The sequence below is a fragment of the Stenella coeruleoalba genome (genome assembly GCF_951394435.1).
Source record: "Stenella coeruleoalba genome assembly, chromosome: 6".
NCBI lineage: Eukaryota > Metazoa > Chordata > Mammalia > Artiodactyla > Delphinidae > Stenella > Stenella coeruleoalba.
Genome location: NC_137151.1, coordinates 94,795,799 through 94,812,262, shown reverse-complemented (window position 1 = coordinate 94,812,262; position 16,464 = coordinate 94,795,799). Strand labels below are relative to the sequence as shown.

The window sequence follows — 16,464 nt, the reverse complement described above, 5'->3', positions numbered from 1 at the left end:
CTGAATTGGACAGCCTGTATGCCTTTCTTGATTTGAACTCTCCATCCTTTGCTATATAATCCTGAGATTTGTGTCTTTCTACAAGACACTCCCTAAGAATCTGGGAGCTACCGTGTCAACAAGGAGAAGGTCTATCTAGGGGGAGCTGTTAACACTGAACATTTGCAAGAAAAGATATAATCTTTGGGGCAAGGACTGGTCTGGGAGTCAGAAATTCTAGCGTGTCCCCGTGAGTCTCATGTAGAAGCAGGCTAAGTTACAATTTCTGTGAGTCTTGAAAAGGGTGGATTGGAAAGCGGGCCTTAGGGATAACAGTGCCTTTCCTTCTATAAGGAAAAGGACGCCAAAATTGCTGGACAAAAAAGTGTAATACAAAAGCATTGTGGACACTAAATACACAAAAAATTATTGTAAAATTCCTCACTTGCAGCTTCTAGAGGCTCCATAAATATCTTCTTATTTCCATAGCAATTATCAATTTACTATATATGTTGCCTGGAGCAGGACAAGGATTTATCTGTTTCGTTTGCTGTTGTATCTCAAATGCCCAGAAAGTGCCCGACACAGATTAGGTAGCAGATGCTCATTATGGGTTGAATGAATGAATAGTGGTAACAATGGTATCTCATCCCAGGAAGTACCAACCATAATTCTTCAAGCCCTGAGGGAAGAACTAAACTGTTGCTGAGGAAACGAAAAGGGTAGTTTCATTAATATAAGTGTTTTGGGATGAACCGTGTTCCCCCAAAATTCATATGTTGAAGTCTACCCTCAGTACCCCAGAATGTGACAGTGTTTGGAGACAGGATCTTTAAAGAGGTAAAATGAGGTCGTTAGGGTGGGCTGTAATCCAATATGACTGGTGTCCTTATAAGGAGAGGAGATTAGGACACAGACTGCATGTAGAGGGAGGACCATGTGAAGACACATAGAGAAGATGGCTATCTATTGACACAAGCAATGAGAAAGGCCTCGGAAGAATTCAACTCTGCTGACACCTTCAGCCTGGACTTCTAGCCTCCAGAATTGTGAGAAAATAAATTTCTGTTGTTTAAGCCATCCAGTCTGTGGTACATTGTTGTGGTGACCCTAGCAAGCTAATACAATGAGTAATGAATCAAGGTAATTATTTTGAATACTTGTAGCAAAAATCTTTTGTTTTGCTCCCCAGAATCATTCTTATTCAACTTTTAGGTTTTCTTTTTTTCCTTTTTGAGACACTCCTCCCCTCCCTCCTATGAGTTCTTGTGGCTCCAGGCTGGGAAAATCAGAGTATTCCATCCCCCTGGCCACGGCGATTCATTTGCATACAGGCATGTGACCCAAGTTGGGCCAACGATTTAGAAAACAGAAGCTCATGGCTATCTTGCAACCATGGGGAAAGAGCCTATCTAAGAGGAAACAGGAAAGCAGAGCCCAGCCATGGAGAGAGACAGATGTGGGGCAAATACATGACTCTTAAACAAAGCCCCACCTTGCAGAGCTGGGATTGGGGTCGTCCAAAGAAGATGTAACCTAAGAACTTTGGATCAGTGAGTTTAGGAGGGTGACCCTCACGACCTTGGACGTCCCTGCCAGTCTATAGCACGGGATAGTACCACCATCAAGAACCCCATGAGTATTTGGTTTCTTCTCCTCTGTTTTTGTCTTTCTTAGTCACTTCTCATCAAGGGCCTGGGATGTTGTCCTCGAGGGTAGGATGAAGGATCTGAGATCCTTCCATGCCAAGACTTGCTTTGTTGCTGATCAATTTCATATATTCCAAGGCCATATATTTCCTGTTCATTCACCTCCGAGGGGGCAAAGAATGGGGAGGAAGAAGGTTTTAAGCCAGAGGGCTGTGGGATGAAAAGGGGGTCAATTCATGGATCATTTAGGAAGCGTCTTCCATGTGCCAGGCGCTGTTAGATGCTGGGGCAGGAAGGCATATTGCAAAGATGGACAAATGCCATCCCCACCACAGGAACTCTCAGTACCCTAAGCTGGATACAAAGCTGAGCTTGGGAGAGTAATGAACTCCTAGAGAGCAGAAAACAGGGTCAGATATCCAGAAGAGGATGGGCAGCTGCCTTCTAAACGGTTAACTCAAGAATTAGTCTTCCCTGCAGTAGGAATATCAGCTCTACCAAGTGACGGTGGTAAAACAGTAACTATTATTTTAGCTACTGTCAAGATAAAATGAATTATATTTGCCTGTTTTATGAGTGGTTCAAGGTTATCCTTTCTCCTTTCTGTTCCCTGTCCTCCCTCAACCGAACCAGACACCCAACTGATTTGTCCCCGATGGCTGCCTGCGATTACTGTCCTAATTTGTTCTCTCTTCATGTGCTACAAACTGCCTATTTTCTGTCCCTTCTGATAAAGCAAGATCTCTGAGGGACTTCTGAAGCTGTTTTTGTACCATGCAGAAGTGCATTAACTGGAATTCCTGTGTGTGTGTCTATAAAACCCCTAGTCTTCTCAGTGTGAGAGCACCTTCAGGAACGGCGTCATGTCGATGTGCAGCTTACGCGTGTAAAATTCTTTTCTGTTTGAACATATCAGCCCTTTATTTATACAACTTTGAGGCTCTCCTGTCTTCTGAGCTGCTGCCTCCAAGGACTGCTGGGCTCCCTGTGAAGAGAAGCAGAAAGTCCCACTTTCATAGGAATGATACACAGTGTGACAAGAGCTAGTCCGAATCCCCAAATATTTATAGAAAGCAATTCTTCATCGTTGGAACACTAATTGTAACACCTATTTTTACCATGGAAGACACAGGGGATCCATATGTATAGAGAATAACCCGAGTTTGGTTAATAATTCATACCTGGGGTTGGCGTAATGGGAGAGTGGGAAAAGGGACCTTATGTTCGAGGGTAGTACTCATTTTATTTAATCCTCTCAACAACCCTGCGAGCCACGTATTGTTATCCCCATTTTGCAGATGAGGAACTGGAGGCTCTGGGAGGTTAAGTCACTTGCCCAAAGCCACACAGCTGTTAAACGGTAGAGCCGAAATCATGGACTGCCTAAAACTCCTTTTTTAATGAGGTCTTTTTTGATACATCTACAGCTTCTATGAACAGGTATCAAACCTGCCTTGCAGCAAATAAAGTTATATCAAGATTCCAGTTTATTCCCGAATTTAAAATATAGTTGATGTGTTAGAAAGAGTGATTTGAACAAATCTAGCAGAGAGGGAAGGAAGAATGGGCCGTGGGAGGAGTCTGGGAGGCCCTGGGGGCTCTCCCATCTCCTGTCGCCACAACATGCAAATGGTGTCATGCCTCAGAGCACGACAAAGTATAATCTGAACTTGCTTTCCAGCCCATGCCCCATACTGCAACCTAGGTGATCTTTCTGGATGCAGACTGGACCACATCATTCTTCAAAGGCCCTTACCCTCAAGATGAAGGCCAACCTTCTTAAAAGGCTTATAAGACCCTTCCTGCCTGGCCCTGGACTGTCTCTCCTATCTCATTCCGTCATTCAACAAATATTTATTGAATGCTTGTTCTATGCCCAGGAGAGAGGATATGGCAGTGTAAGAAGCAGACAGAAGTCTTCACTCTCAGGAAAACTGCACATACATCCTACTGAGGGGGAAGAGATAATAAGCGAACGGGTGGAACATAAGTAATGTCTGAAGGTGATTCGTGATGTAGAGAAAAATAAAGCAGAGAGGGGAGTGAGGAGTAGCTGGTGAGGGTGGGTGGAGGTGGCAATTTTAAGCAGTCAAGGGCCCCTCTTCCCACCTGCCCTGGCAAGAGAGCAGTGTTAGCGCAAAGCCCGCAAGAAGGCGAGGGAAGTTTCTGTGGGGCTCTCTGCAGGAAGTTTTGACCTCGCTGTGGGAATAGCAAGTTCAGAGGGCTGCCATCAGCACTGACCCTTGCTTCAGTTCCTGGAGCAAGGCTGCCCGCATGCCCTTCCCTCCCCGGGAAACACACCCCTCCCTTCTAACTCCTCTGCATCCTTCAGGTCTGGCTCATCTGTGCTTCCCATGACAACCCAGAGAACTGAGCCCTTCCCACCGTTGCCCAGAGTGACACTCATGCTTGTACAGCCACCTCTCCTCCGCACTAGACTGTAAGCTCCATGAGGGCAGGAACCACAGCTATCCTGTTTCCAAGTAGCTGCAGTGCCAGGCACAGAGTCTGGAAATGAATACACACTTGATACATACTTTCAGAATACACACTTGATACATATACTTGATACATACTTTCAGAACAAGAGGAATGATAACATTACTGGCAAGCTACATGTTATGGCCCAACTTAGTTAAAATAGGGAGGGCAAGATTCCGAAGGCAGCAAGGAAGATCCCATGTGCTGCAACTAAGACCTGGCACAGCGAAAGAAAGAAAGAGAGAGAGAGAGAGAGAGGGAGGGAGGGAGGGAGGGAGAGGGAGAGGGGAGGGGGAGGGGGGAGGGGAGGGGAGGGGGAGGGGAGGGGAGGGGGAGGGGAGGGGGGGGAGAGAGAGAGAGAGAGAGAGAGAGAGAGAGAGAGAGAAAGAAAGAAAGAAAAAGAAAGAAAGAAATAGAAGAAAAAATTTAAAAAAGAATAAGGAGGGCAAGAAAGACAGCTTTCCAGGAAGCATGTGCTGACCTCCAGAGGCCTGTCCTCTGTGTAGCACTGGCTCCTCATTCCCAAAGAGGAAAGTTACTTGTTATTTTTCAGGGCTGATTTCCTGGGGTCACATACATTAGTGTGCCATGAGATCACCCTGGGTGTGGATTTGATAATTTCCATATTTTCTAAGAGACTATCTCACGGATGGCTGTCTCTCTGGGCGTAACTCTCCTTCCCATCACATTTATATTACTTTTAAGTGTTAATGATGAATTAACAATTCGTGGGTCCCCACAAGCAGCCATCATTCCGACGAACACCCACACCCTTTTCCTTTGTTTTGAAATGTGGCTAGAGAGAAAGATTCTTCTGGACAAATACATATCCAATTTTTTGTCATCTCAGCTATATATCTGATTCACTTCTCAGAGTGAGACCTCCCCTCCCTGTTTCCAGATCAAATGAAAGCGTTTGGTCCAATCAAGAATCAGACGAAGTATTTCAAGCTTTCTAGCTTCCGAAACCATGCATGAATCACTGGGTGGAGTAATAGAAATCAGACAATACTGATTTGAGGGAAATTTCTCTATTATCTCTAAGAGAAGATTTTGTGTTAGGTCGGAGGACAAAAGGCACAGCCGAGACTAGTTCCAATGGCTGGAGTTACTTTAACTCCTTATGTGGGGCTCAGATTAAAGAGTGGGGAGTTGAGAGGCTTTGAGAAAAGTCTCTCCAAATCGCTTGACCTGTAAATCGTTTGATAAAACAATTCTCTTGACTATGTGGCTCATCTCCCTAACGTTTAGGGGCCATCAATCCTGGCTTGATGGAATGTTTCCAGTGAAGGCTCTATAGTCACTGGAATGTGCAGTACTGTTTTTGCTTATTATGATCAAGTATTCTAACAAACAAATGATAGTGAAAGGGGGTTTGGGAGATGGGAGGAAAGAAAATTAAATCCTTAAAGAGGTTTCTGGGAGGTAGTGGTAAGAGGAGAGAAAGACAGTTGAAAGCAGGAAAGAAAGCTATGCATTGGGGTGGTTTTTCATTTCACTTTATTCATTTAACTGATATTTATTGAGTGCTACTGTGTGTGTCATACAAACAAACACATGAAGAAGCAGAATGATTTTAGATGGTGATAAATCTATGAAGACAATGAAATGGTGACAGGATGGACTTTGGTGGGGGAGGGGATGGGGTTTGCCCTTGGGTGATCAGGGAAGACCTCGCTAGGGAAGTGACATTTGAGCAGAGAGCTGGGTGACAAGAAGGGGCCAGTCCTGGAAGGATCTATCTTTAGCAGTCAGTGTAGCCTGTATCTGATTATTCAGAGGGGTTCTTTGAAAAGGAAAGTAGAATTCCTGATATCTAGACCTGTTCTGCCCCAGCCTTCTGACTCCATCCCGGACCCTGTGAGGTACCCCTCTGTTTTCTAGGTGGTAGAGCCATCATAATCGACGCTTGTAGCTCTTAAAGATGGCAGAATAAATAGTAAAAGGGAGTTAAGGCCTCAGGGAGTAGAGGGGAGAAGAAAACAGAAAGGGAAGGAAAACAGGGCAAGTAGAAGAAAGTGGAGATGCCTGAAGCTTTTTCGTTTTTTTTCTGTGTACGCTTCAGTGGGAATGATTACAAAACTGATGGCAGGGTGAGATGCTTAGCAGAAAATCAAAACCCATTCCTTCACCTATATTGTATTGTAAATACTTTAATATTATTATGTTCTGCTAAAAACACCTGGAAGCCTTTCTCTTCAGGAAATGAAACAATAAAGATTAATGAGTTAATTTGGTAAATCTGATTTGAATTGCACAGAAGCCGTTGTGTAAGTGCTTGGCATTTAAAAAGTTATCTGACATTTAAAAGGAGATGACTGTTAATGAATTCAAGAGCTAATCTTATGCTCCGACAGACTGAGCCATGGGAAATCCACGTTTACTATCGTGCTGTAAACATAATGTGATTCACTTGAAAGCCAGAACAAGAGAGAGCTATTGGCTGTTTACTAATATCCATTTGCACACATATATAACGTAGTAAAACTAACAGAGGACGTTCATTAAACAAAATACATATCATTTCTTTTCTTATTCTTGGGTTACACTATCTGAGCTACAAACTCAAGGAGAAACCCTCTCTCCAATAATTTTTCCTCCGCCTTTCAAGTTGTGTATTTTGAAGGGTCACCAGCATGGGTTGGCTCTGAAGTCACTGGAACGTCTTACCTTAAGAAGAAAAAGGAGATTCTAAACCCAACCAGCTAGATCTCCACCTACGGGTCCCACAGAGCCACCACAGACACAGATCTGTCGCAGGCAGCTCTTTACTTCTCCCACTCCTTTCTAATTGGGGTTCCCCATCCCGGTAGCTGCGGCTTTGTGGTTCCAAGAAGAGCTATGGTCCCTCATTAAGGAGGCTGCAACACTCTCGTTGTCTGTCTCCCACACAGCTCACAGCTTCCTTCTGCCTGAGAGCAAGCTGCCAGGAGTCTCTGGGAACCTGTGGGCAAGCTTGAGCTGGAGGAGGAAAACAGAAGGAAGGAGGGCCTCTGTAGCCAAGACCTGAAATACGCTACACACCCCGCCATTATCTTAATGCATGGAGAGTGGGGTCGGGAGGCCTTTGCTGAAACCCTCATGTGGTCCATCAAGTTGTCACATCAAACCTCTGTGCACACAGGGCGTTTGTCCCCTCCTGTGAGCAAACAAAAGGAAAAGAGTCAGACACTTCTTTGGACCACCGGGCCCCCCTCCTTGGCTGACAGTCTGTTCTTCCACTTTCCCGGAAGGTGAGGGTCCGGGTGGCTCTGAATCCCAGTGGGGATGGAGAAGTCACTGAGGGTGGGGACCAAATCCTGGAGAAGGTCACTCCTGCCTGGCGCTAGGAGCTCAGGGGTCTGGCAAGTTCCCCTGTGCTTGGCCTTCCCAGGCCCTGTTATTTCTTGCCCTTGGCATTCTGTGGAACTAAAAGTGGGCAGTAGGAATGGGGACATAGGTGGGGCTGAGTGGGGCATGGAACTCTGCTGGACTCCCTACGGCTGGGCTTCCTGGGGAGGGATCTGAGTGGGCCAGGGGCTCTGTATACACTCTCAGCTCAGGTTGACGTGGAGAGGACCCAGCCCGTGCAAGGCCAGCCACCTGGCCACCCTGAGTCCCACTCTGAGACCTTCTCTCTGTTTAGGTTTCCCTGGCCTGGAGGAGCAGGAGAACTTTAGTCTTCAGAAGGCCAGACGGAACATCAGGATCTCAATTCAACAACCTGGGCTGCTGCATGGCCTCCTTCTGAGGAGCAGACGGGACCCCAAACCGCAGCGTGGTTCCATCCATCGCAAGTCTGCCCAGTGGTCCATGTGCCTGTCTCCTGCGTTCATCTTGGCCACCTGACATCCTGGCCCACTTTTTATGTTCTCAAGGCAATTTGATGCTGGTGAAATGGGCCGAGTGGACAGTTTTAGGAGGGCTCCACAAGGAGGCGTGGGTGGAGGTACAGTTCTGTTGGAAACCAGAGAAGAGCTTTCTTGTTCCCCTCCTGTCGTGAATTTTAGTCTTCATCCACTTCATCCTCAACTCTATGGAAGGAGATTTTTACATCCTTCTAAGCATTTACAAATTAGCCCAAGAGCTAGCAAACCAGTGGACCAGGAAGAGAAACACAGCAATCTCTAGTCTTAACTTCTATGAGAGACTCATGTGGCGACTTTTGTCAACTCGTTAAGCTTTCTGTGCCTGAGTTTCTCTACCTCAGTGTTTTCCTCAAGGAACTTTTGAATAATGAAACCCAGGAGACTTTAATTCCAAGGCTTCAACTATCTGGAAGTAAATCTTATCTAATTGACATTGTTCTAACTGACATTGTCCTCAGTTTAATTAAGTGCTTTGTTGACACAACAGAATCATTGTTTATCTGGCTTAGCAGAAGCTGGAGGAGAAAAAATGTAAGCCAAAATAGTGACCTCTTCTGCCCCAGGGGAGATAGAAGATAGAGCTTTTTCTGTGAGGGGGTGTCTGGCTACATTCAGGCTGGAACTCTGCCTGTATTTGAGAGATGATACATCCTGTTTTAGACTTAGATGGGGAGATGGGAGGTGGTGGGGTGCAGGGTGGGAAATCTGAACAAGTCCCCAGCTCCTTCTAACCCCAAACTTTAACCCCAAACTGTGTGACTTCCTTGTTATGTTGGCTCCAGTGTGACTTTTCCAATGTGACAACTGAGAGACAGGGAATCTCAACTTGCAAACTGATTTCATTGTAAAAAAAATGAAATTTTCACTAGAAAAAGAAATGTTACCTGTGGTGCTTTGATTCCCACATGGGCCCATAAAAACTTATCTAACCCATAATTTACCTTGGCTAAGGAGCTGAACTAGTCCTGGTAATGCTGGAATAGCAGAGGGCTGGAAGAAGAGAAAGAAAGATATCCTTTTCTTTTCTGCCCCCTTCCCTTCCATTGCCCGCCTGTCCTCTGACCTCTCACTGTTCCTGGGCAGCCATGTGCTGGGGGAGTTGGGGCGCTGCTGGATACGGGGTCCTCAGTACAAAATTCTCTGCTTCATCCCCCGCCCCTCCCCCTCCCCTCGGCCTTCAGCTGTGCTCCCGTAAGGGGTAGGGAGAACAATTAAAAAACAATCCACAATGAGATATGAGAAACCCAAAAGAATCTGCAATAGGTAGAATTACATAAAGTAGTGAAACAAAATTCCAGACAGCATGGAGGATATTTGAGGTGTCTGGGCTTTTGGGTGTTGAGGGTGGGTGGAGTGGAGGAGGGGCGAAACGGTAGGTAGATTGACTTATAGCCCTTTAAGTTATTCCTGCCATTCAAGCTTCTCCTCTTCTACATCTGCACCCTTAGATTGTACACAAGCTCCGAGTTCTGTTTTATAATAGCTTTCAAGCAGAGGGCGAGGGAATAGAATAATAATTCCTATTGTAATTTATCAGGATTGCCTAGTGACAACATTGTGCTAATCCTTTTCCATATGTTGTTTCATCTAATCATTGTCACGACCCCATGAGGAAAATATCATTGTCCTTTGTAGGTGAGGAAATTGAGCCTCAGAGAGGTTAAATAACCTGCCTGAAACCACACAGTCAGTGTGGAAGAAGCTGGGATCTAAAAGCAACTTTGTGGGATTCCCAAACCAGTAGGCCTTTTGGCAAGTGCAGGTAGCATGTTAAATGGGGCCCCGTCTGTCATGACATCTGTTTCCTCATCTGTAAATGACAATAACTGTACCTACCTCATACGGCTGTTTTAAGGATTAAGGGAGATAATTCTAAATCCTGCACATAGGAAACCTCAAATACATTGGCTGTTATGACCATTTAAAAAGACCCTCTTGATAATGGAGGGATAATTATTGAAGCTTATGATAGGTACATGGAGGTTCATTATACTATTCTCTCTACTTTTGCATGTATTTGAAATTTTCCATAATAAAAAGAAAAAAGAAAATCAGGCACATATCATGTGTCTGGTTGGATCCAGTAGCCAACAGATCAATAAATACAGACTTACTGGAATAAATAATAGTTGCAGTGAAAATTCAACAAATAAAAGTCTCGACTTTGTAATTAAAAACAAGTCCCTCTCAGTAAATTATCCTTAAATTGTCAATGGAGTTTTGGGTTTGACAAAGTAATCCTGTGGGTAAGATTGAGCCAGAAGATGAAGTTTGCTTAGATCTTCAAAAAAACCTTTGAATCAAGTTCCCCAACCAAAGCTATTTACAAAACCAAGGAGAGCGGCGGGGCGGGGCGATGGAGGGGGCAGGCTGAGGGGGGAAGAGCATGGAGCTGGGGAAATGCTGTGCCATGCCTTTAGAAATGAGAAACAGGAGGACAGAAGGTGGGGAGGAAAGGGAACTTCTCCAGGTGAGGAGATGCAGATGGTTAATTCTCCCAGGCATCCCTGCTAGGCCCAGTCTCACTTATCAGCCTCCAAAAAGATCTCCAAGCAGGATGCCTAGTGACACATCCAATCTGCACAAGACCCAAAGCCTCTCAGAGACTGAAACACCAAATCATGGCAACCAACAGTAGGAAGTATTCTGAGATGGTGTGAGGTGTTAGAGAAATGGCAGCTGAACTTCTGTATCATTTCACTGGAAAGAAAAGAAGTGTAATCTCCAAATCCTACTTAGAGGCTTTTTTCCAACCAGGACATGGACCTTAATGTCAATAAGAGATTTATTTGTCAATTTTTCTTTTTTTGAGGAGCTACCGTGTGCCAAGAACTGTCCTAAACATGTGAGATGCTAGGGTGAATAAAGCAGAATAAGAAAAAAAAGTCTGTCTTTAAAGAGTAGTAGCTTGCTCTCTTAGAAAACAGCAAAAAAGTTCAACAAAAGGCAGGGTATGGTTCAGAAGGACACTGAAACAAAAGGCTACCTTTGTACCTTGCACAAAAACTTAGTGTGTCTACAGGTGTTCTATTTTTCTCCTGAAAGAAGAAGGCTGAAAGGGGAGATGAACACCATCTGTGAAACCACCAAAGAAACAGATGGGGTAAACACAGGTTCATTCAACCTAAATCCTTAGTGTGCTAGAATTACAGGCTACTCTTTGAAATCCAAAAGAGGTAAATTTAGGACACATAAGATCAAATATGAGTTTATACTGTTGTAAACTCATGAAACCTGAACTCAAGAGACAGTATAGGTCGAAAGAGAAGTGGCTTTGTGAAATGGGAAAAGGGGACATAATTTTTGTTTAACAGGATTTTTAGGATGCTACCAAAGTTCTAATCCCCACAAAGCAAAAAAACAAAACCCAAGATAAAGCAAGTGAGAAAGGATGTTTGCTTTCTCTAACAAAGGGAGAAAACCGACAATGTCAAAACTCGTGAGACGGTTTCTTATTTTAAACAAAGAGATGCAATGATTTTTGGGGAATCTAATTGAAGTGTGAGCTTCTACTTTGATACTTTTTACTGACAACCTCTCTGCCCTGACAACTCCATAAACCAGCGGGCTCAGGGCCAGTCTTGTCCCAAGCTTACATAGATGGATCTGAATGGATTAGAGAGTTTCATACTTTGAGATCCAGATTTTTCAGAAAAACAGGTGAATTTGTTGCCTCCCACCCCCACCAAAGTCTAGGATCAGAGGGATAAAATGCTGAAAAGGGGCTGAGATCCTCAGAAGGAGCATTCTGATGGTCTTACCCAATAATCTAATAAAAACCTAATTAATGTTAAATAATTTCAACTAACAGTAGTTAAAAAATAATGGCACTATGGTGTTGACCCTTGTTTCGCTTGCTGTTTACTGTGACTCCTCATCATTTTAAGCTAGACTTGAATAAAACCAGCTCTCCTCATGATTCATTTTTCCTCCTTACAGGGAGAATTTTGAAAAAAAAAAAAAAAGAAAAACAATGACAAACCAGGAAGACAAAATAAAAACAAAAGACTCAACCCAACATAGTCATAATTTCAAACGAGCATGACAATTTCAAACGAGCATGACTGCACTTTTTTGCAAGCATTATTTGCAAGTCTTTATAGATACAGTATTTTTTGTACATAGTTGCAGTCATAATTGACATCACTTTGATTTCTACTTTTAAAATGAAATCGGTAGTTTGCAATGTGGGGTTGGGCTGGGGTGTGTGTGATTTTTGCCTTCCAGGGGACGTTTGGCAAGGACTGGAGACTTTTTTTTTTTTTTGCTGTACGCGGGCCTCTCACTGTTGTGGCCTCTCCCGTTGCGGAGCACAGGCTCCGGACGCGCAGGCTCAGCGGCCATGGCTCACGGGCCCAGCCGCTCCGCGGCATGTGGGATCTTCCCGGACCGGGGCACGAACCCGCGTCCTCTGCATCGGCAGTAGGACTCTCAACCACGGCGCCACCAGGGAAGCCCTGGAGACGTTTTCTGACTGTCACCAATCAGGGGGTTGTGCTACTGGCATCTAGTGGGTAGAGGCTAGGGATGCTGCTCAACATCCTATTGATACAATGCACAGGAAAGCTCCCCACAACAAAGACGATCTGGCTCAAGACTGCAATGGTGCTGAAGGTGAGAAACCATGTGTTAAACCTTTTGTATTAAATCACAGTATCTATGATGAACAAGCATCACTTTAATGCCTGAATTAAACCCCTCACAATTTAGTCATTTCTCTGGCTGTTTCCAATTTTTCTCTATTATAGATGCTGCTGCAATGGACATCTTCACTCACTTTTTTTCTGCTGAATTATTTCCTTAGGATAAATTCCCAGAAGTCAGAAATACTGAATCAATGGGTATGAATATTTTTTCATGTTTTGCAAGTCACATTGCCATTTTGCTTTACAAGTGGATTGAACCAAATTACAACCCACCAGAAGTGTATAAGTGTACCAGTTTTACCAAAAACTCATCAGTTGTGGGTGTTACCATGAAAAACAGGTGAGAGGAGGCACACATCTCAAATATAAAATGGTACCTCCAGTTTGCCTCAGTTTGAATTTAAATTGCTACTCAGGATGAATATTGTTTCCGCATTTGTTTTCTATTGCTATTCTTTTTGATATGAATTGTTTATGTCTTTTGCTTATTTTTCTAACGGGTTTCAATGTTTTTCTTTCAAAATTGAATGGGATCTTTACCAAGTATAGATAGTAATGCTGCTGTAGTTAATTCAATTATAATTATTTTTCTTACTTTTTTTAAAAAAAAGTTTTACCCCCCCCCTCCCCCGATCAGGATAGATATGTTAACACTTCCTGCTAGAATTTTCATTTACAATTTTAATACTCTTTTAAGGTGCTGGTCACTTCACCCAACCTTTCACCTCTATCTACATAGAGAGGCCCTGGGGAAAAGGAAAAGCTTCTCTAGCGATTGATGTCAGCCACCGAGGTTAAGAGCAGGGCTCGGTCTCTGACTGTACCCCCGGAACTAATTTCCCTTAATCAAATGAAACTCCTTAAGAGGAGCCACAAGGCAGAAAAGAAAATATATGTGAAGGAGAATACCAAATTCTGTGAGGGGTTTGTAGGACCTGCATTAAAAAAAAGGGCACCATACCTTTAGGAGTTCAGAACTGGCAATGCTCCACATGCTGCTATTAATATGCAAAAAATGCCTTCATAAATACTTGATTCTGTTCACAGTGGGGAGGCAGTTCATTTGAAAGAGGAAATGGGAGCTTGGAGTTGAGACATGTCTGCTTGTCTCCTTTTTCTTTTTTTATTTCTCTTTTCATCTCCACATTTCCCCTTGTAGGTTTCTTCCCCCTCCTCCAACTCCTAGGAAGTTGTTGATGTCAGTGACTACGCATTTCTATTTATGGATTTACCGCCGAGGCCCTGATTCTCGGCCAGGTGCGGAAGAGGTGCCTCAGTGAGGCGCGAGTCCCACGGTCTGCCATCCTGTGTCGGGGGGTGTGGGTGGGGGGCGGGAACCCTCCTCCTTCCTGCTCACGCCCGCAGCGCAGACCTCCGCTTCGGAAACGCACAGCGGAGGTTTTAAAATCCAACCAGTAGGGGGCACCAGAGGCGGCCTCTAGAACCCGGTAAATCCCGGAAGCCAGTCACGTCTGCAAAGCGCTGTCTGGCTTTCTCACCCGCCCGTCAGAAATGGGTTTCCAAATCGAGGTATGTGACTTCTCGATAAAGCATGGTGATAACAACATATCCCACCTTTGGGTTTTTTGTTTTTTCCCTCTCAGCTAGCACACTGATAAAAAAGTAAAGGTATTTTGTGTGACCGAACTCCTAATATGGTCAGACCCCAGTGAAGGGAGGGAGGATGTGAGTCGGGCGTGGCGGGGGGCGGCATTAATGGAAAGGAAAGAAGAGCAGAAACTGCTGATGCTGATAAAGATCAATTTTGTGTGATGTCCTAGCCCGCTTCAGAGTGGGAGGGCGACAGTGGAAGGAATCCACTGAGTATGCCAGTGGCCCGTCAGGGTACGTAACCGAAATCTGCTGGGCAGAAATTTGTTTCTAAATCCTTCCAGATGATTTACAGTAAACATGAAATTAGTCATTTCCATGGAATAGGTTGAGAAAGTAGGGAAAACTGAAGTCAGTGATTAATGAAGAGTCGTTAGCCTCAAGAAGTAAGGGGGAGGGGAGGCAGGGAGGACACCGCCCCCTCCCGGACCCCACCCCCCTTTCTCTGTGTTTGGGGGCTGGTGGGACTTCCTATACTTTTCCTCAGATGGTTTTGCTTTGGGGGCTACTACTAAAGGAAATAAGACTACTGCGACTTGAATAAACCAACTGGTGGGAACAGCCCTCCTCCTTTCACGAGGGAGGCACAGGCAATGCCCCGAGGGAGCTGGTTTGCCACGGCTGCCCAGGGGAAAGCCAGGATTAGAGCTGAAGACCCTCAGTCTGCTGTTCCTCTTTCTGACTGCAAGGTTCATAATTCAGTCTAGGACTTAATTTGACATGACTGAGCCACTCTTTTTTTTTTTTTTTTGCGGTACGCGGGCCTCTCACTGTTGTGGCCTCTCCCGCTGCGGAGCACAGGCTCCGGACGCGCAGGCTCAGCGGCCATGGCGCACGGGCCCAGCCGCTCCGCGGCATGTGGGATCTTCCCAGACTGGGGCACGAACCCGCGTCCCCTGCATCGGCAGGCGGACTCTCAACCACTGGGCCACCAGGGAAGCCCTGAGCCACTCTTTTATTGCAGGTGATATGAGGTCTCCTGGAATACAACCACGGGGCTGTGTGAATTTGGAGAGTTTAGGGTTATATGAGGTATTTGCAAGGCCTTTGCAGTTGTGGAATTATCGAATGATAGCACATTTTCCTCAGTCACAGACTCTCTTGAAAAAGAAAACCTTCTAGATTCCTTATAAAGGGTGTCTTCAAAGCAGGCACGTAAAACAAAAACAAAAACATGCAAATGTTGGTTCTGTGGTTCCTCAGTAGCAGTAAGGGTCGACTGGGCTGTGTTTCAGCGCAGGGGAGGCCTGACCCGGGCCCAGGGTCCTAACAGGGAGAGCTCAGGTTCTTCCTCAGAAGCGGTTAGGCACACACAGGAAAACAAAGCTACCTTTATTATTACTGTTTTTTTAATGAGTGTGAGGGAAGAGGAGAAAGGCAGGAAGTTGGAGATAAGGGAGAAACAGAGACCATGCCGGTGCCACCCCCAGTCCTGCCATCCTGCTGTCGCCCAGCAGGGGGAGACCTGAGAGAGCCCTGGGCTGTGGGGCTTCTGCCCCAGCTTCTCTGAGACCCGGGAAGCTCTAGGAATTCCCCTGAGTTGTCTCTCTAGAGTGAATCTGAAGACAGTGCCAGCCTCAAAGCTTCAACTGAAGGAACAAATTTATAAATATTTGCGAACATACGTCCTTGAACCACTAATAGATTATATATATATATTTAAATTGGCCTCCTTTTACGTATCTGACATGGGCAAATGTTAAATCAACTTTGTTACATATTCTTTTTTTTTAAATTAATTTATTCATTTATGGCTATGTTGGGTCTTTGTTTCTGTGCGAGGGCTTTCTCTAGTTGTGGTGAGTGGGGGCCACTCTTCATCGCGGTGCACGGGCCTCTCACTGTCGCGGCCTCTCTTGTTGCGGAGCACAGGCTCCAGACGCGCAGGCTCAGTAGTTGTGGCTCACGGGCCTAGTTGCTCCGCGGCACGTGGGATCTTCCCAGACCAGGGCTCGAACCCCTGCATTAGCAGGCAGATTCTCAACCACTGCGCCATCAGGGAAGCCCGGTATTCTTAATCTATTCAGATAAAGCATTTTTTCCCTTTCTTCACAGTATCCTTGCATTTTTTTCTTGATTGCTATTTTTTCCTCCCTATTAGGAATGAGAATTGGAGTAGAAAAATGGGCCCATTGGCACAAAGTCTTAGTGCCTACTGCCTCGATGGAGGATGCCTTTCTGTGTTTCCTTGTTCCCTTTTTGACTTTGCAGAAGTCAGGGAAAGGCCTATTCAGCTTATTTGCACACGCG

General features: G+C 45.0%; 1 protein-coding gene and 1 long non-coding RNA gene across 2 annotated transcripts in view; one reads left to right on the top strand and one right to left on the bottom strand.

The window, feature by feature from the left end:
• Positions 1-16,464, bottom strand: part of KIAA2012 — a gene marked incomplete at its 3' end in the record, with an annotated part of 111,833 nt that overhangs the window by 40,117 nt on the left and 55,252 nt on the right. Inside the window, exon 14 of the mRNA XM_079924763.1 lies at positions 2,476-2,613. Coding sequence (XP_079780889.1) covers positions 2,476-2,613 — 138 coding nt within the window. The remainder of the gene's footprint in view (positions 1-2,475; positions 2,614-16,464) is intronic.
• LOC307188055 overlaps positions 14,069-16,464 on the top strand; it is a 36,353-nt gene continuing 33,957 nt past the window's right edge. The window contains exon 1 of the long non-coding RNA XR_013828799.1: positions 14,069-14,133. This is a non-coding gene — a long non-coding RNA (uncharacterized lncRNA). The remainder of the gene's footprint in view (positions 14,134-16,464) is intronic.